This window comes from Oncorhynchus kisutch, linkage group LG27 (genome assembly GCF_002021735.2).
Source record: "Oncorhynchus kisutch isolate 150728-3 linkage group LG27, Okis_V2, whole genome shotgun sequence".
In the NCBI taxonomy this organism is placed as follows: domain Eukaryota; kingdom Metazoa; phylum Chordata; class Actinopteri; order Salmoniformes; family Salmonidae; genus Oncorhynchus; species Oncorhynchus kisutch.
This window is the reverse complement of record NC_034200.2, coordinates 8,183,219-8,204,746: the sequence shown is the minus strand read 5'-3', so window position 1 is coordinate 8,204,746 and position 21,528 is coordinate 8,183,219. Positions and strand designations below refer to the sequence as shown.

Here is a 21,528-nt window from a genome sequence, read left to right as displayed (position 1 = left end):
TCTTTGTTAGGAAGAAGACTATATTTCGCCTGATGGAGTGATGCAAAATGTTAAAAAATGGCTTAACTTACCCCACTCTCCCCGACAACTGTATGGGATTCACATGATATAAATACTTCACTGCACCTAAACCTAAATATTGTTTACAAAATACTTTCTAACATGAATAACCAGGGATAAAAAGCCCTGAGGGGAAATACCTGACATGACTAAGGGGTTGTGTTCATAAAGACCTAAGAATAGAACTAGAGAATGAATGAATAAAGGCAGCATTGGAGCATGCTCAAATCTGGATTCACAGCCTATAGTATTATGTTCCATGGATCCATTCGCCTATACAGCTGGAAATATGTACAACAATTAGTGTGTGAATGCAAATCAGACTCAAATTAAGCCCATGTTCCCATATCCCAAAATACATTTAGCTTCCTTTGCTCTGTGTGCTCATGTGTGACCATTTTAAAGAAGAGATAGAAAGATGTCACCACATATGCACATGAAGACACACACACACACACACACACACACACACAGCATCAGATTCACAGATGCTCGCCTGAGTGTGAGATCAGAGGTGTGTTAGCATGTGTGTGTGTGTGTGTGCGTGCGCATGTGTGTGTGGGCGGTTGGTCAGTGTGTGTGTGTTATTTGTCGATGTGTGTATCTGTGCAGTTTGTCAGATTGAGTGTGTTTTGTGTACAGAGCTTTGCCAATGCCAAACAGCCATTAATCATGGTGGGGTGAGGGAGCAATCCATTCTCTGTCTGCAGGGCTGGCCAAGGGATACCTGGCAGCGGTAAGGCTCAAAAGTGACTGGGGAACCATTCCAATCACTCCAATAATGTATCCTTCCTTGCTTAATTCCTTCCCTTCTTAATCCCTTCCTCCCTGCCTCCCTCCTTTCCTCCCTAACTCCCTTTTGTGAGTCTATTAACTGTTCTTCCTTTGATCTCATCTTCTATTATCTTCTATTGCCTCCTGGTCAAGTGCACAGCTGTCAAGGCTTTCCATCTGAAATGTGGAGACAGACAGATGGGGTTCATGTTGTGTGAAGAGCTCCTTTAATCCTCCACAAGTTTCCACTGCAAGCACACAGCTTGTATAAGGAGGAAGCGGGGAAAAGAAAGAGAGATGCAGAGACAGGTAGAGACACAAATTGAGAAAGACACAAAGCAAATAGGCAAGCAGAGACAAGAGAATTATGGAGAGAGGAGAAAGATGGAGGAAGAGAGAGAGGGAAAGAGAGTGCGTGAATCCATATACCAGTTATTTATTCAAGCTATGTTACTTGCATTGTAATTGTATCATATTGCTTTAGCAACATTCAATTGTCCCTTCCATTCCAATAAAGCTCAATTTGAATGGAATATACTGAAAAAATATACAAGTGCAACATGTAAAGTGTTGGTCCTTATGTTTCATGAGCTGTTAATAAATAAATTAGTTTACATCCCTGTTAGTGAGCATCTCTCCTTTGCCAATATATTCCATCCAACTAAATGTGCAGTTTTGTCACATAACACAATGCCACAGATGTCTCAAGTTTTGAGGGAGCATGCAATTGGCATGTTGACTACTGGAATGTCCACCAGAGCTGTTTCCAGAGCATGGAATGTTAATTTCTCTACCATAAGCCATCTCCAATGTTGTTATAGAGAATTTGGCAGTACGTCTAACCGGAATCACAACCACAGACCACAGCCACAGACATCCACATCCGTCTTCTTCGCTTGTGGGATCGTCTGAGACCAGCCACCAGGACAGCTGATTAAACTGGGGAGTATTTATGTCTGTAATTAAACCCTTTTGTGGGGAAAACTCATTTTGATTGGCTGGACCTGACTCCCCAGCCCACCCATGGCTGCGCCCCTCCTCTGTCATGTGAAAGCCATAGATTAGGGCCTAATAAATTCATTTCAATTGACTGATTTCCTTACATGAACTGTAACTCAGTAAAATCATTGAAATTGTTGCATGTTGCGCTTATAATTTTTGTTCATATAGAAATATAATTTACATTTCAGCTAGACAGAGAGAGCGAGGTGGGAGAAAGAGCCTGAGTCACTCTTAGTGTTCATACAGCAGGGGGTTGAGAGAGGCGTGTAGCTGAAGCTTTAAACAATGACCTTCTCTCAGAACGAGGATTAGACACACCACGTGTCAGAGGGAGCTGGGGAGGCCGACAAAACAACTCTGAGGAAGGACAGGTGACGCGCAGATGTTTACACAGCCAGAAGACCCGGGTTTTAACCCATGCAGTTGGTCACATAGAAGAGTACATGTAGGGTTCCTCTGCCTAAGATAACAATTGATAATCACATTCATCATCACATGGTTGCAGACTCGTTTTGAGATTAACATTTTTCAAACACAATTTTTTGCTTCCAAAATATTCAAGACATTGGCTTACCAATGCAAATGAGCATGTTATCATCAATGTTTGTTGCCAAAAGAGAGGATAAAGTGATTTGACTAACTGTGCATTGATAGCTCCAGAACTACTGTATCTGCAGCATATTCTAACAGACATTCTATCAAATTCCCCCTGTTCCATTCTATCAGTTCTATTATGTTCCCTCTGTGGCCGTCGCTCTCTGAATCTGGAGAGAGAAATGAGGGCCATTGGCATCACTGTTCTGATCTACCTCTGTAAGTGCTTTTACAGAGAACGGGATGTGAAAAGCTGCCGTCAAATAGCTGTAATTATCTACAATCAGCCGTCTGCCAGTGGCACGCTAAAAGGCTCTTCACCATCCCGCTGCACACACAAACAACTAGAGAGAGAGAGAGAGAGAGAGAGAGAGAGAGAGAGAGAGAGAGAGAGAGAGAGAGAGAGAGAGAGAGAGAGAGAGAGAGAGAGAGAGAGAGAGCTTTTCTATTATAATATTGAACACTGCACTGTTGGGAAGGGCTTGCAAGGTAAGCATTTCACTCTACTTGTGCATGTGACAAATAAAATGTGAAACTTAAAACTGAGATGGAGTTGGGGGACAGAGTAGAGAAAATTACCCAGAGAAAAAATAGAGGAGGAAGGGAATTCAGAGAAAGAAAGAAAATCATAGAACAGTAAAAGCGAAATCGGTAAACTCAAAAATCATGAAGCGAGAATATAGGGTTAAGGTAGAATGGACAGAGGGAGAGAGTATGAGAGTGAGACAAAAGCAGAGAGGAATGAGACAGACAGAACGAAAGAGAGATCAAGGAGAGCAAGAAAGGGACTTCCGGTGACGCAACTTAGGAAATGGCTGCCTAGTTTTTCGTACTGCACAAGGGTAAGGTATTTTCCCCCTAAATTCAAGTATTTACTCTGAGCATTATTTTAACTTACACAAAATGGAAAAGGTGAAAATAGGAAAAGGTCATGGCGCAACAACAATAGCTCGTAACAAGACAGCGGAAGATATAATCGTTGACGAAACAGAGATGGCTAATTCTAGTGCAAATAAGCTAGCAGCAGCAAAATAACCCTCATTTTGTGAGGTGATAAAGGAGAAATTGCACAAGGCGTTCACAGGCTTACGAGAGGAACATCGAGAAGCTGTACGAAAATAACTAAATGAGTTCAAGAAGGACATTAACAAGAAACTCGAAGAAAACAAAGAACTTCATAGCATATCTACAAGAATCCTCTGCACCAGAGGAGCCTCTTAAAGAAGAAGTTACAGGTCTGTGAGAGACAGAAATCTTGCTTGTTTGTAGGTGACCAAATACTTATTTTCCACCATAATTTGCAAATAAATTCATTAAAAATCCTACAATGTGATTTTCGGGATTTTTTTTCTATCATTTTGGCTGTCATAGTTGAAGTGTACCTATGATGAAAATTCCATTCCATGGCTGACTAAATACTTTTTTGCCCCACTGTATATGCATCAATAATAGCCAACAGAATGGAAGACATAATCCCAGAATTGATTGACGGGGCTCAAACTGGTTTCATACAAAATAGGCAGACACAGGACAACATAAGGAGAACACTACATGTCATGGACCACATTAGAATAAGACAAAGTGCTATATTAATCAGTCTAGATGCAGAAATAGCATTTGATTCAGTGGGATGGGATTATCTATTCCAAGTTATGGAAAGATTTGGTTTCAACAAAGAACTGATATAGTGCATCAAAACACTGTATTCATGTCACACTGCTAGAATAAAGATAAATGGACATTTGTCACAAACAATCAAATTAGAACGAGGGGCAAGACAAGGCTGTAATCTTTCACCCACGCTCTGCGCCTTCATCGAGCCGTTAGCACAGGCAATAAAACAGGACCCCTCTATAGAGGGAATAACAATAAGAGGCAGTGAACAAAAGGCATGATTGTATGCTGATGATGTTCTGTTATTCCTTAAAGACCCAGGCTCAAGTGTACCAAGATTGATGGATGTTTTACAAACATTTGGAACATATTCAGGATATGTGCTTAACGTACACAAGACCCAAGCCCTATAATATAATTATGCCCCACAGGAAGAGCTGAATCGTTAACTTCCAGTGGACCTCTTCATCCATTAAATATCTTAAGAGAAAATTTACCAAGCGATACACTCAAACTTTATGACATGAACTACGATCACATCAACAAGAAAATATATGATGACCTGGACAGGTGGAATTCACTTCCCTTGGATCTTAGTAGTAGAATCAAAATGAACATCCTGCCGAGGTTACTGTATTTGTTCCAATCACTGCCCATAGAAATCCCACCTAAACAGTTTAGGGAATGGGATAAACGGATATCACGGTTTATCTGGAACAGTAATTCCAAGAACTAGATATTCAACATTACAATGACCAAAAAACAGTGGGGGGCCTTACCAAACCTAAAATATGATTTTGTATCATTGAGACCTCTGGTTTGTTGGTGCAATTCAGAATACGAATCCAAATGGAAAGACATCGAGACTACTTTGACAGAGATACCCATACAGTCAGTTTAGGGAAATAAGGACATGGTAATAGAAATATACAAAATCAGTGGATTAATTTCTCTCTTATTAAGACATGGTTTAGGGTAGTTAAGCAAAATCATTTAGACAGAGAGGTCAAACTGCTGACCCCAGCTTCATCCCTGCAACTCAGGACAGCAGATTTAAACAGTGGACACAGAAAGGCATGATGAACGAATATGTGGTTCCAACCGTGAAGCATGGAGGAGGAGGTGTGATGGTGTGAGGGTTCTTTGCTGGTGACACTGTCAGTGATTTATTTAGAATTCAAGGCACACTTAACCAGCATGGCTACCACAGCTTTTCTGCAGCGATACGACATCCCATCTGGTTTGCACTTAGTGAGACTATCATTTGTTTTTCAACAGGACAATGAACAAAACACACTTCCAGGCTGTGTAAGGGCTATTAGACCAAGAAGGAGAGTGATTGTGCTGCATCAGATGACCTGGCCTCCACAATCACCCGACCACAACCCAATTGAGATGGTTTGGGATGAGTTGGACCACAGAGATGGCTACTTTGAAGAATCTCATATATAAAATATATTTTGATTTGTTTAAAACATTTTTTTTGTGTTATTTCATAGTTTTGATGTCTTCACTATTACTCTACAATGTAGAAAATGTTAAAAAATAAAGAAAAACTCTGGAATGTGTAGGTGTGTCCAGACTTTTGACTGATACATTACATCATAACTGTAGCAGTGAATAAATAAATGTCCATTGGGATGGAGGCAGAGTAAAGACTGTTGAAGGGGTGGGGGTAAATGACCATAGGGTGAGTAGGATGACCAAGTGAAATAAAAACAATAACAATTATTATAAAAAAAGTAAATAATATACATATTAACAACTGCAACAGTTATTAATGTCGTTGGGGTGGGGGCAGAATACAATTAAGTTGGGGGGGTGGGGGGGGGGGTCCATAGGTGTAGCCGCCTGTAAGATAAGTGACTGTTGTTGGGGGGGTCCCTATGTGTCCCCACTTGAAGTGGTGTGGAGAAAAAATGTCCATAGAGGAAGTAGTGGGTGGGGGGGTGCACGTATCACCCTCTTAAGTGTTAGAGGAATTCTAAATTCCTATATGTTTTGTAGCCAAAATCAAATTCGCACTCTCTCTATTTCATTAATGAGTCGTAAATTCATTAATTATGCATGAAATAGATCGAGACCAGTCTTAAAAGTCAGGTAACAACGTTTATTGCAAGAGAGTACTGAAGCAAAATACAAAGAACCTTACATTTTAAAGAGACAACATAAAATGACATCATCAGTTTCTCACACCCTCTCCGATCCACACAATAGTGTGGATCGGAGTGACTTCAGTTCTGGAGATCTTCTTCTACTCCCCTCATAAAACAAACATTCCAATCTGTCTAAAAGATAAACTTCTCCTCCACTAATGGAACATCAAAGACCATTCTTATCTGTCAGAAAAGATATATCATCCCTCTCCCTTAAACTTCCCGCAAGGTACAGACAATTAATTCGTTTTACTTACATTTTCAGTAACAGCTTAACCAAGAACCCATACATTTCATACCATAACATAATAGTATTAGAATAAATGGTTCTAATTGAAATGTATACATAATTCATCATTTCAACTATAATTTCCTCCAACATTAAGTGACTTGCAATCCGCGGCGGTGGAATTGCTGTACCAGGCTGTGATGCAGCCCGACAGTATGCTCTTGATGGTGCCCCTGTAGAACACTGTGAGGCACCTCGTGGACAGGCCAAATTTCTTCAGCATCCTGAGGTTGAGGAGTCGTTGTCGTGCCTTCTTCACCACAATGTCCATGTGGTTAGACCATTTCAGCTTCTCTGAGATGTGTACGTAGAGGAATATGAAGTTATTGACCATCTCCACGGTGGCCCTGTTGATGAGGATGGGGACGTGTCCAGCGTGGTTCCTCCTGAAGTCCACAATCAGCTCCTTAGTTTTGCTAATGTTGAGGGAGAGGTTATTTACCTGGCACCACGCAATCAGAGTTCCTACCTCCTTCCTGTAGGCTGTCTTGTTGTTTTTTGTAATCAGGCCTACTACTGTTGTGTCGTCAGCAAACTTGATGACGGAGTTGGGTATACAGGGAATAAGGACGCACCCTTGTGGGGCCCCCGTGTTGAGAATCAATGTTGAGGAGGTAATGTTGCATACCTTGACCACCTGTGGGTCAGGAAGTCTAGGACCCAGCTGCATAGGAAGGAGTTCAGACCCAAGCTTTGTAAAGAGCTTATAGAGCACTATGGTATTGAAGGCCGAGCTGTAGTCAATGAACAGCATTCTCACATATGCATTCCTGTTGTCCAGGTGGGTAAGGGCAGTGCAGTGCAATGGTGATTGCGTCATCTGTGGATCTGTCAGGGCGGGAGGCAAATTGGAGAGGGTTCGAGTGTGCTGGGTAGGGAGGAAGTGATATGGTCTTTGACAGAAGACAGATGACAGAAGTGAGTGCTACTATTCTGTAGTCCTTCAGTTCAGTTACTTTCACAGAGATGATAGTGGACATCTTGAAGCAGGTGGATATAGCGGCCTGAGCTAGGGAGAGATTGAACATGTCAGAGAACAATAGGCTAGGGAGAGCTGATAGAACATGACAGGGACAGAGAGAGAGGAAAGAGAGTCAGAGTCAGAGACAGCTACCATGTGAAAGATATCCATTCTAATGAGATCACAAATTAGGCCACTGATGAGCTGAATACTAAAGCAGGCTAAGGTGTGATAACCACACTGGCACATATCTCTAACAAGAATATCTCTCTCCAAAATCTACTTCCAAAAAGCCCACAACTCTTCCAAAAGGCTGTTATCTTCTCCAAAAAGCTGTTATCTGCAGACTTTGGCGTCTTTTGAGACAGAATCAACACACAAATCAATCAGGGTTGCAGTAACAGGCGTGGAAAGAGACAATTTCACCCACCCACTCCTTCTTTAAACTCCCAGACTGTCTCAAAACAGTTAGGGGGAGAGTCAGAATACCTGACTCGCCCTTTGAGGTTTTTTTGAGGAGAGTGTATAACATGGAGAAAGGATGGGGGAGAATGGGGATTGAGAGAAAGGAGTAAGGGTGAGTGAGAGGAGAGCAAGCATTATTTGACAGTAATACTGTTGTAGAGACTAAGGGAGAAAAGTCAGAACATGGTTTGAATCAGTGACCCTACAGTGCAAGGTCGAGTGCAGTACCTCCTGTACCATAAAGTTCCAGACCTCTTGACAGACGCTGTGGGGTTACACCGGGTGGATTCACTGTAATAGAACGGTCAGAGTAACTCCACATGAATCAGCTGTGATGCACCTGACAAACACATGAAGAAAGAATGAGAGAGAAAGAGAGATAAAATGCGTTTTTCAGCATATATGATAGCTTATGCATACAGTTTCTGTCACCAGAAAACTGTTGAAATGTGCATTCAAGTGTGTGTGCAAATCTGTTTTTGAGTGTGTGAGATAGCCCATCCTTACCTATCCCCACTAGGCAGTCTCTGAGCTCTATTTTAACAAACCTAGAGGGAAATATCGCAATTTAATGGGGGAAGGGGTGGTCCAAAATAGTGGAGGGTTGTCAAACAGGTTTTTTTTGGTCTGGGGAATGGTTGTGTGTTTTTTTATTGGGCACAGGGGAGGGTACTGTGTTTTTTCCCCCATGGTTTACATTGTTATTTGCATGTTTTACTGTATAATTGCTTCCATCCTAGCCACATTTCCTCATCTGCTTGCATGCTGCTACCATTTATCAAGGTACTTCCCTGTGCTAACTTTCACTATACCACAGGTCACTCTACCAGTCTAACAGCTATCCTTCAATCTATCCACCATTCATAGTGACAATAGTGGTAGGTGGATCGTTTGTCCAGATCTACAATAGGCTAAGTAGCAATCACACCACATATAAAAGCATTCAAAGCTGCATCAATTCTAATATGAATCCTCAAGAACAAATAGGAATAGCTGATAGGCAGCGGAGAGGCCAGGTGCATCTTTGCTCATGAAAGAACGGTGATGACAAGACACACAGCTCAAAAATTCCCCCTATTGATATTGTTTAGGGCCAGTATAATTATCCTACCTAGACTAGCCTACAACACCACAATGCAATGAATAATTGCATTATTGTTTTCAAGTGAGTAAGTGAAAATGTAATTTGAATAACAGCGCAAAAGCCCTGTGATTTGCATGTTTCATTCGATTTGGATCAATTGTGTCTACTCTCGACAGTATATAAGGTCAGTAGGAACCAGTAAGCAAGCCAGTCTGGCTGTATTTTTACTTCTTATACTCAATGCACTCACTGTCTGTTGCAGGGCATCATTGTCCTAAGTCGTCCTATAATAATGTGGCCACATACAGTATGCTCCCGGCAGGCCCAGTTATTCAGGAAATGAGCACTGTGCCTCCTCTCCAATTCGAGCGGCTACTCTTTGGGCACCTAGAACATAACGCTTCAATATAGCCAAAATATTTATTATTTAACGTCTAAAATGTATTACCTTTTATACAGGGCATTCGGAAACTATTCAGGCACTTTGACTTTTTCACATTTTGTTACGTTACAGCAAACACAATACCCCATAACGACAAAGTAAAAACAGGTTCAGACATTTTTTTAAATTTATTAAAACAAAAAAACATTCACAAAAGTATTCAGTACATTGTTGAAGCACCTTTGGCAGAAAATTACAGCCTTGAGTCTTCTTTGGTATGACGCTACAAGGTTGTGGCAGGAGTTTAGGGAGTTTCTCCTATTCCGCACTGCAGATCCTCTCAAGCTCTGTCAGGTTGGATGGGGAGCGTTGCTGCACAGCTATTTTCAGGTCTCTCCAGAGATGTTTGATCGGGTTCAAGTCCGGGCTCTAGCTGGGCCACTCACGGACATTCAGAAACTTGTACCGAAGCCACTTCTGTGTTGTCTTGGCTGTGTGCTTAGGTTCGTTGTCCTGTTGGAAGGTGAACCTTTGCCCCAGTCTGAGGTCCTGAGCACTCAGTAGCAGGTTTTCATCAAGGATTCTTTTTACTTTGCTCCGTTCATCTTTGCCTCGATACTGACTAGTCTTCCAGTCCCTGCCGCTAAAAAACATCCCCACAGCATGCTGCTGCTACCACCATTATTCACCATAGGGATGGTGCCAGGTTTCCTCCAAACGTTTGGAATTCAGTCCAAAGAGTTCAATCTTGGTTTCATCTGACCAGAGAATCTTGTTTCTCATGGTCTGAGAGTCCTTTAGGTGTCTTTTGGCCTTTTACTGAGGTGTGGCTTCCGTCTGGCAACTCTACCATAAATGCCTGATTGGTGGAGAGCTGCAGAGATGGTTGACCTTCTGGAAAGTTCTCCCATCTCCAAAGAGGAACTCTAGTATTTTGTCAGAGTGACAATTGGGTTCTTGGTCACCTCCCTAACCAAGGCCCTTTGGCCAGGCCCTTTTGTTCTGTTTGGCCAGCTCTAGGAAGAGTCTTGGTGGTTCCAAACTTCTTCTATTTAAGAATGTTGGAGGCCACTGTGTTCTTGGGGACCTTCAATGCTGCAAAAACATTTTGGTACCCTTCCCCAGATCTGTGCCTCGACACAATCCTGTCTCAGAGCTCTACGGACAATTCCTTCGACCTTATGGTTTGGTTTTTGCTCATATAGACAGTTGTGTACCTTTCCAAATCAAGGACACGTAGGCCTAAATGTGACTAATTTGGCCAATATCCCTTATTTATTGATAGCGCTGGCTGTGCAGGGTCTGATCTGAATGAATGTCTATTACATTTCTCAAATGTCCGGTGAATAAAAATGTTCCTAAAGGAAACTCTGAAATTAGAAAAAAAAAATTTGAATATATTTTAGAATATTCACATGAAAATCTGTCTCCAATTGGATGGAAACCTAGCTATAGACACTAAAAACTATGGCAAAGACCTTTATTTCCTTTGTTTTGTCTTTATTTAGTATGGTCAGGGCGTGAGTTGGGGTGGGCAGTCTATGTTTGTTTGTCTGTTATGTTGCATGTTAGCACAGTGTTTTGATGATAGCAGTCACGTTCGTCTTGTTAGTTTGTTTGTTTGTTAATTTCGTGTATTTTGTGTATTTTCCGTCTTTCATTAAATCATGCATTCACACCACGCTGAGCTTTGGTCGACTCAATACGACGACCGTGCCAAGTCCAGTGTCATTTTGATTATGCCTGCACATCATGGTTCACCAGAAGGCTAAATAGCCTAAAGCAACAGACCAGCCCCAAAAGCTTGTAATTATTGTACTTAAACTCCCCCCTCATATACATCTGGAGGTTGAGCATTTTTTGTCTGTATCTCTGTATCTATGTAGCCTAATTGTATTTAGCCTTAATATGTAAAAAATAAATAAGAAATAAGTCCCAGACTTTATTGTGCAATCAAATCATTTCAAATTGTATTTGTCACATGCGCTGAATACATCAGGTGTAGACCTTAGCGTGAAATGCTTACTTACAAGCCCTTAACCAACAATGCAGAGTAACAACATATTACCAAATAATAAAAAATACAATACAAAATAAAAAATAACACAAAATAATAACGAGGCTATATACAGGGGGTATCAGTACCGAGTCAATGTGCGGAGGTACAGGTTAGTAGAGGTAATTGAGGTAATATGTACTGTACTTATACAATGCTGTAATATGTACTGTACTTGTACAAAAGTATTTGCCTCCTTTCTAATTTTCTCTACTTTTGCATATTTTTTATACTGAATGTTATCAAATCTCCAACCCAAGCATAATATTATATTAAAGGAATCCGAGTGAACAAATAACCCGACAATTACATACTTATTTCATTTATTTCATAAGAAAAGTTATGCAACACCCAATGACCTTGTGTGAAAAAGTAAATGCCCCATTACACTCAATAACTACTTTTGCCACCTTTAGCTGCAATAACCACAACTAAATGCTTCCTTAGTTGTTGGTCAGTCTCTCACACCGCTGTGGAGGAATTTTGGTCCACTGTTGTACGCAGAACTGCTTTAACTCAGCGGGTTTTCAAGCATGAACTGCTCATTTCAAGTCCTGCCACAGAATCTCAACTAGGATTAGGTCTGCATCACACCATCACACTACCACCACGCATGTCCGTAGGTATAAGGTTCCTACTGTGGGATGGTTTTCGCCAGGCATAATGGGTCCCATGTCTTTGACCATTTTTAGGGTATTCCTCTGATACCGCCTAGTATAGAGTTCCTGTCAGGAAGCTTGGCCACAGTGATTTACTGGGCCATATGCACTACCCTCTGCAGCGCCTTACAGTGGGATGCCAAGCAGTTGCCATACCAAGCAGTAATGCAACCAGTAATGCAACCATGCTCTCGATGGTGCATCTGTAGAACTTTTTGAGGATCTGAGGACCCATACCAAATCTTTTCATTCTCCTGAGGGGGAAAATGTGTTGTCATGCCCTCTTCACGACTGTCTTGGTGTGTTTGGACCATGATAGTTTCTTAGTGACGTGGACACCAAGGAACTTGAAGCCCTCCTTTTCCTATAGTCCACGATTAGCTCCCTTGTCTTGCTCACATTGAGGGAGAGGTTGTTGTCCTGCTGAAGCTGTAACAAAATTACATACATTTCTAGTTTCTTACTTGAAAAGTTCTCCTACCGAAATCCCTCAATTGTTTATGAAAAACATTCCCTATTCCCACTTACCATTACTCTATACATGACATATGTATGCATCGCATGCAAGTGAACAATAGGGCCTGACCTATAACATATCATAATCACATCAATAAATAGGTTATAAACTCTAACACCACCACACATGTGGAAGCATATTGGATGCAGAGGACAAATAACAAATAAACAAATAAATGATAAATAAACTCGAAACTGAGTGTTTACTGGTTGCTCAGGAGGGAAAGGGGAAGTCTGATGTGTGGAAGACATTTGACTTAATTGTGGAAGATTACAAAATAAAATAAAAATTGTACTGTTGGAAGAGTGTAAACGTGTACCAGAGAATCTGTTCTATTTTTTAAGGCCTTTATAACGGCAAAGACTAAAAACAGTTGCATGCATTCGTGAATGCAATTGCAGACTTGTTACAGTTTATTTATTGTTTAAGATAATTATTTAAGGCTTACGTTATTACATTTTAAAACAAAAATGCTTAGTGGTATTTCAAAGCCTATAGGCTATATTGAAATAGGCCTAAGCTATGGTATTAAGATGGCTAAACAGGATGCACTCTTAGGCCTACAGCCCGATGGCGTTTATACAAGACTACTATACTAAGCCTACTGATGATAATAACATTACTTATTATTATAATGATGATCATAATAATAATAGTAAAAATAACAATAAGAAAGAGATCAAGAAAAAGGAGGGTATAGGAGCTGATGTGTAAAAAGCGGGTGCTTTTAGATTACAATCTTATATTTCTGACCGTTTGGAACAGTGTAAACAACACTAAATCAATTATAAGTAATACCAGAGAGTCTGTTTTAACATTTAAAAAAAGGCTTTATTACAGCATAGGAAAGCTTAAAAACCTGCCGAAATTGTGAAATTGCTTTATCCAACATGTTGCAGTTGTGCGAGGCTTACAGCTCACGGAATCGGTAGGTTATTAAAACAAACACTCAAACAGGCAACAGAAGCAGGATCTGTCTTACTTCTGTAGATATGGATGATATATAAAGCCAGGCACATTTAACAGTTAGGCTGATGATTACAGACCTAATTAAGTTGGGGTTTCCTCTCTCCTCACTGTTCTTAGACAATTAAGTCTAAGGGCTGTTTTCTCTTCTCAATCCATTGCTGCCTCCGCCGCATTGTTCTCAACACCAATATGCAGCTTAACTTTGCTATTATGCACATGGCAACATTGTCTAGTAAAAGGCACAAATTCAACTGTGCACTGAGGATTAGGCTATGTTTCAGAACCGCAGACAGCGACCACTATCCAATGCGGGTGAAAGCTCGTCATAAAATAATATAATTTCTATTAGTGTTGCACCTAGGGTTGCAATATTCCAGAAATGTTCAATCAATTCACTGGTTTTCCCCAAATCCTGATTGTAGGATTCTGTATTTCCTGTTTATTCCACCCTGATTCCAGCACACCTCCAAATGGGATTTTGGGGAAAGCAGGGAATGCATTGAAAGTTCCAGTAATTTTGCAACTCTAGTTGCACCATTGTTTTTTATAACCATATGCAATTTCAGATGCATGTCTTAGAGTGATGGACTGTGCCATCCCCACAGCCTCAGATTAGTCCACTGAGATGGGTGCAAATCAGATTGGTGTCATGTGCACCATGAAAATAAAAATCTATTTGCGACTGCTCAACTAAAGATATCTCAGTCGACCAAAATGGGGCCAAGTCTAGTAGGAAGGGATGTAATTGTTGTTTGTCGAGATTGACATGGTCTATTATTGTGTGTTGAGCAAGAAAACCACAAGTGAAGTGCCTGAAGTCAGTATGCTTTGTTAATTGGTTGCGTAGTACAGAAATTGGCACAGAAACCTGTTGGAGGAATATTTGCTGTAAATATTTTAAATAATGAAAAATATGGCATCAAAATGTAAAAAATCAGATTTCCCCCTAACTGATCATTTATCCGAGTGTAATGAAACAAGCAGGAGGAATGCGCTCGTCTCTGGTGGTCAGCGAACCCCAAACCTTCTGGCCTGTAGCCCTGCGTGGGATCAACTGTACCACAAAAGCACGCAAGTGGCAAAGTCAATATCATCATTTACAAACACAGGACCGCTACAGTTATTGTTATTTGTGTTTGTAAACATTATTTTGAGTTAATTCTATGAGGGGGGGGGGGGGGGGTCAATTTATTTTGCATTACAAGGGGAGGATCATATTTTTAAAGCTGGGAAGAAGGGTGCATATATTTTTTATGACAACTTCAGTTGGATCTGTCCCTAACTCAATGGTAAATCTCAGCGCTGGCGGTAGCACTATAGGTCCAGGGGTGTGTCAGAAATATTTTTTATATTTTCACAGCGGGAATTATTGGTGCAGTAGTGCTCCACGACTAAATATTGGGTTGCTTCAACTTATGTATTTACAATCTGTATGTATTGCGTTGTCATCAACTCCAATTCAAATGTTATTCCATTATAGCCTAGTTTGTTAAAGGTCCCGAACAGTCATTCTAATTTCCATGTAAAATAGTTTTTGGAGTGCCAAAAATATAATCCATAATATTTGTTTTGGAAAAGCTCAGAATTTGAGAAAAAGTTATTTCTCTCTCAACGACCAGGAAGTTTGAAAAGAGAGGCTGAGTGAGCGGGGAGCTTATGTTCATGAGCTCGCCTTGACTGAGCTCTTTGAAACGCCTATGTCAAAATAATTGGATGAAGTTTCGTTGCAGTAAAATTATCTCAAGCTAATTTGGTGATACACCAAAGCAACTCAAACAACATTGAAATTGCATCAACTACTGTATGTAAAAAAATTAACTGACATCTCCTGTGCTCACAACCCAGGTTGTGCAGAAGAGGACTGGCCACCCCTCAGATCCTGGTTCCTCTCTAGGTTTCTTCCTAGGTCCCTGCCTTTCTAGGGAGTTTTTCCTAGCCCCTGTGCTTCTACATCTGCGTTGCTTGCTTTTTGGGGTTTTAGGCTGGGTTTCTGTATAGCACTTTCTGACATCTTCTGATGTTAAAAGGGCTTTGTAAATACATTTGATTGATTAATTGATAGAGAGGGAGATTTAGTTTTCCTCCATTCCCACTCATCTGCCTGCAGCCCTGTTCCGTTAGCACACAGTGAATCACTCAGCCAAGGTCAAGAACTACAGGAAACGTATGATCTCTGTAATTGCAAACAAAGGATTCTGTACCAAATATTAAGTTCTGCTTTTCTGATGTATCAAATACTTATGTCATGCAATAAAATGTAAATTAATTACTTAAAAATCATACAATGTGATTTTCTGGATTTTTGTTTTAGATTCCGTCTCTCACAGTTGAAGTGTACCTATGATAAAAAATTACAGACCTCTACATGCTTTGTAAGTAGGAAAACCTGCTAAATCAGCAGTGTATTAAATACTTGTTCTCCCCACTGTATGTATACAGTTGAAGTGGGAAGTTTACATACACTTTAGCCAAATACATTTCAACTCAGTTTTTCACAATTCCTGATATTTAATCCTAGTAAAAATGCCCTGTTTTAGGTCAGTTAGGATCACCACCTTATTTTAAGAATTTGAAATGTCAGAATAATAGTAAAGATAATGATTTATTTCAGCTTTTATTTAATTCATCACATTCCCAGTGGGTCAGAAGTTTACATACACTCAATTAGTATTTGGTAGCATTGCCTTTAAATTGTTTAACTTGGGTCAAACGTTTCGGGTAGCCTTCCACAAGCTTCCCACAATAAGTTGGGTGAATTTTGGCCCATTCCTCCTGACAGAGCTGATGTAACTGAGTCAGGTTTGTAAGCCTCCTTGCTCGCACACGTTTTTTCAGTTCTGCCCACAAATTTTCTATAGGCTTGAGGACAGGGCTTGGCCACTCCAATACCTTGACTTTGTTGTCCTTAAGCCATTTTGCCACAACTTTGGAAGCATGCTTGGGGTCATTGTCCATTTGGAAGACCCATTTGCGACCAAGCTTTAACTTCCTGACTGATGTCTTGAGATGTTAATTCAATATATCTACATAATTTTCATGCCTCATGATGCCATCTATTTTGTGAAGTGCACCAGTCCCTCCTGCAGCGAAGCACCCCCACAACATGATGCTGCCACCCCCGTGCTTCACGGTTGGGATGGTGTTCTTCGGCTTGCAAGCCTCCCCCTTTCTCCTCCAAACATAACGATGGTCATTATGGCCAAACAGTTCTATTTTTGTTTCATCAGACAAGAGGACATTTCTCCAAAAAGTACGATCTTTGTCTCCATGTGCATTTGCAAACCATAGTCTGGCTTTTTTATGGTGGTTTTGGAGCAGTGGCTTCTTCCTTGCTGAGCGGCCTTTCAGGTTGTTGATATAAGACTTGTTGTACTGTGGATATAGATACTTTTGTACCCGTTTCCTCCAGCATCTTCACAAGCTCCTTTGCTGTTGTTCTGGGATTGATTTGCACTTTTCGCACCAAAGTACATTAATCTCTAGGAGACAGAATGCGTCTCCTTCCTGAGCGGTATGACGGCTGCGCGGTCTCATGGTGTTTATTCTTGCGTACTATTGTTTGTACAGATGAACGTGGTACCTTCAGGCATTTGGAAAATGCTCCCAAGGATGAACAGACTTGTGGAGGTCTACAAACATTTTTTTTGAGGTCTTGGCTCATGTCTTTTTATGATTTTCCCATTATGTCAAGCAAAGAGGTACTGAGTTTGAAGGTGGGCCTTGAAATACATCCACAGATATACCTCCAATTGACTCAAACGTCAATTAGCCTATCAGAAGTTTCTAAAGCCTTGCTGTCTCTGCCTGGCCGGCTCCCCTCTCTCCACTGGGATTCTCTGCCTCTGACCCTATCACGGGGGCTGAGTCACTGACTTACTAGTGCTCTTCCATTGCGTACCTAGGAGGGGTGCGTCACTTGAGTGGGTTCAGTCACTGACGTGATCTTCCTGCCTGGTTATCCGCCCCCTAGGGCTCATGCGGTGGAGATCTTTGTGGGCTATACTCAGGGTAGTAAGTTGGTCTCTTGATATTCCTCTAATTCTCTCTCCCCCCTCTCCTGGATGACCTGAGCCCCTGACCCCTGGATGTCCCCAGTCCACCTGGCCGTGTTACCGCTCCAGTTCTCTCACTCACTCACTCACTCACTCACTCACTCACTCACTCACTCACTCACCCTGCTGTCTCGACCTCAATCTCCACCCAGAGATTATAAGAGGACTGGACACCCCTCAGTGCCTGGTTTCTTCCTAGGTTCCTGCCTTTCTAGGGAGTTTTTCCTAGCTACCGTGCTTCTACATCTGCATTGCTTGCTGTTGGGGTTTTAGGCTGAGTTTGTGTTTAAGCTCTTGTGACATCTGCTGAAAACCCTGTCAAACTGCAGCAACCTTTTACTTGTTCATATTAATTATATTTAGACAAGATTAGGAGGGGGATTTCCTCTACCTGTACATAGACAACATCTGATAGACAATAGAAATCACAGGGCTGAGCTTGCTTTATGCATGTTTGCATCATGCATGCCTATGCAACTGTAGGCCTTATAAAAAACAATCTGTCATCACTATTATGTTGATTGATTCATTCCAGTTAATAATTTTGGATTGGAAATTAATAGGCAGCCTAGCCAGCCCAATTTTGAATATAAACCAAATTTGATCACATTCACATTTTCTCCTGACACACAAATGGACTATAAATACAGAACGTTACCAATTAGTTTACCCTGACCAGATGGACAGCACACATCGCCTGTATGCAGCTACTCTTATTAGTAGCCTACAGTTGATCAGACTGAAAGATTGTCTCATTTTCATCCCATACAGCATGTCAGATCTCTAATGTTTAGGTGTAGCCTAGGCTGCTGCAACATTTATGTAATGAGTTTCTGCTTGTGTCTGTCCGGAATGAGTGATCATGTGTTATCATCTTTGCTAAATAAATACCGGAGGAAAGTGGAAAGCCTCGTTGAGCGGGCACGGGGGGGGGGGGGAAAACGTGCTGCATCAACCTCTCTAATCTAACTTTTAATGGATGATGCGATGAAAGCTATATAAATCATTCTGAGTTGATTTCGACATCCCAGGAAATACAGTAGAAAGTGCCATATGTTCAACAAGTAAAGAATCGTAATATGCAATTTCTGCTGCAAGCTCCTTGTAGTTGCCCTTGGTAGTGTTAGTGATTTTTCTGTAGCCTTTGTGGTCGATGCAGGCACACATAATAAAGCCACGAATAGCCATAGCATTAATCTCACCATTATTTTTATGAGAAAGCAACCAAAAACCAGGTTTCTCTTGTAATGGAAGGATTAGTATGGAAAGCCAAGTTGAAGCCGACATTAGATGTTGTCATCTTCATAATAACCGCGCAACACCCTTCCATTGAAGCAACGGGAAACAAACTAAAGTGGCCACATCTCTAACAAAAACGCATCAAAAATGAAATCACGGACAACTATAAGGGTGTAGGAGAACTTATAAATTGCCTACATCAATTCCAGGGACTTTTCAAAGCAACAAATTGAGGAAATGTCAGATTTTCAAGGTAGGCCTATTCCAGTACTTGAATTTCTGAGCTTCAAATTCAGGTAGACTACTTCAAGCCCCTTGTATTGTTTAAAATGACAGGTTTAACATGGCAAACAAAATGTATTTGTCATGTTATTTCATTCATTACCATATCATTGTCACGCCCTGGTCTAAGTATTTTGTGTTTTTCTTCATGTATTGGGTCAGGCCAGGGTGTGGCATGGGGTTTTTGTATTGTGGTGTGTTTTGTCTTGGGGTTCTGGTGTGTATGCATTGGGATTGTAGCTAGTGGGGTTATCTAGCAAAGTCTATGGCTGTCTGGAGTGGTTCTCAATCAGAGGCAGGTGTTTATCGTTGTCTCTGATTGGGAACCATATTTAGGCAGCCATATTCTTTGAGTTTGTCGTGGGTGATTGTCCTTAGTGTCTTGATGTCCTTGTTTGATGTTAGGTGACACAAGTATAGGCTGTTTTCGGGTTTCGTTTATTGTTTTGTAGTGTTTAGTCGTTTACGTTTGTTTAAATAAACATGGATCGCAATCGACACGCTGCAGTTTGGTCCGACTCTCCTTCACACATAGAAAGCCGTTACAATCATATTGTGAAGAAGCCCACAATTTTTTGTTGTAGTAATTTGTTGTCACTATATCTAGAATAATTCATATGAATAGCTTGTGTTGTGTGTTGTGCAATTGTTTATCCTACATAATTGCACACAGTAGACTCGGTGTCCAATCTGAGGCAAAAAAACATACGAAAACATGAACTCTGTTAAATCTAATGAGACCCTGCTGTAAATCAAGCAGACATCAACATATGATCAACATCAATTCGCTAGGGATATTAGATCCACGATGGATCCAGGCACAACTGCCTTCACCGGCGTAACCAATGAGACACCAAAATATCCTGGACATTCTGTTGTTGCATCTCATGCGCCATCACAACAGCTGTTTGTCACTTGAACATCATTCAGAAAATTCAAGCCTGGATCAGATGATGGTGTGTCCCTATGGTATTCATCCTAATCTGGATGGTATTCATCCTAATCTGGTCTGCATTTCTGAGATATCGATACAAAAAACTGTCCAACAGCTAGATTCAGGATTCTTACAGGGTTCAAATTCAATGTCTAATTTAACTGATTAATGATTAATACACAGTATGATATAGTATAATGACAACTTACACTGCCATAAATGCAAGGACAGAAAAGTAATATTTTATGTCACACAATTTTGGACAAATCCATCAAGACACCAACTACGAGAATTAAACATAGGTTTAAAATCTACTTGGGAATTTTATTGAATAGAGCTATGATCCCCTAATATATTAATGTAATGACATGAAAAGTAATGATTATCAAAGGCTTAACAGCTGTAACAAGTTGTCCAGCATAGGAAATCCTCATTTGTACCCTATTTTATAGAAAGAAACTGTACTTCTGAATCTCCTTTAAACTCTAATCACACCCCACACACACATACACACAAAACTCCCTCCCTTTCTCTGGCTGTTGCGTTACTGATGGAGTAATTTGCAGATTGTACTGTGGTCTCTGGGGTGCAGTGTGTATTAATTACCATCTAGTAATCTGCGCCTGTTCAGCCTTTGAGCATCGCCACTCCACAGCAGTGATGCGCTGCCAATGCTTCACAGCGTCTGTCACAGCCCTAATACCTGTAATAGGCTCTATACGATAAGGGCTCTGAAGCTGAAACCTGTTCTTTGGCACAAAGAGGGCGCTGATCTGAGACTTAACATTAACATTAGCTTAACATTCACACCACACACTCTCTGAGAGAAATCCTAATGTCATCAAATAGCCTCTCGCTCTGAACAATAGATTTCCTACTGGCCGTGGAACCTCAGTCTTCTTTATATACTGTCTCAGTGTTTCCTCCCACCATCTATTCCCTTTGACTATTTCTCTCTGCCTCTTCCCTCTCTGTCTTTGTTGCTCTCTTTTCTCTCGCCCTTTCATATGGCAGTTGAAGAAGAAAGTGACAGATAAAGGTATTCATTGGAGAGCCAACAATTCCAAAATAAACCCCTGCCTCTTCTCTCGTTGATTTTGCCTCCTCAAAACCACTTGAACATATTAAACCACAGGCAAAGTAAACCGCAAGCAGAGCTTTAGTTTTCATGCACACTGCCTATGTAAACAGACTCAATTTGTGCACATTTATTTTACATCAGGGCTGTTAAATGTTGGTCCTGGAGGGCCGAAACACTTCTGGTATTCATCCTCTCTTTCTAATAAGGGACTAATTCAGACCTGAGACACCAGAGGGGTATACTATCAAGCAATCCAAGTCTACTCAGGGATGTCTAAAGCTTGCCAGCTTCAGTTAGCTTTCCATTCCAGAGCCCTATACTATGTATGTGGTTTGTGGAGTTAGCGAGGTAACTTTGG

At 40.9% G+C, this 21,528-nt stretch overlaps 1 protein-coding gene across 3 annotated transcripts in view; it reads right to left on the bottom strand.

Moving 5' to 3' along the window:
- Positions 1-6,140: 6,140 nt before the first annotated feature.
- Positions 6,141-21,528, bottom strand: part of LOC116357768 (uncharacterized) — a 34,815-nt gene continuing 19,427 nt past the window's right edge. Inside the window, exons 2-3 of one of the 3 annotated variants that reach the window (XM_031806382.1) lie at positions 8,144-8,255; positions 6,141-7,498 (exon numbers count right to left, since the gene is read on the bottom strand). In XM_031806382.1, coding sequence (XP_031662242.1) covers positions 6,560-7,309 — 750 coding nt within the window. In that variant the 5' untranslated portion in view covers positions 7,310-7,498; positions 8,144-8,255 and the 3' untranslated portion in view covers positions 6,141-6,559. Of the gene's footprint in view, positions 9,496-21,528 lie in introns of those variants that run through there. The other 2 variants (XM_031806384.1, XM_031806383.1) reach the window with 2 other exon arrangements.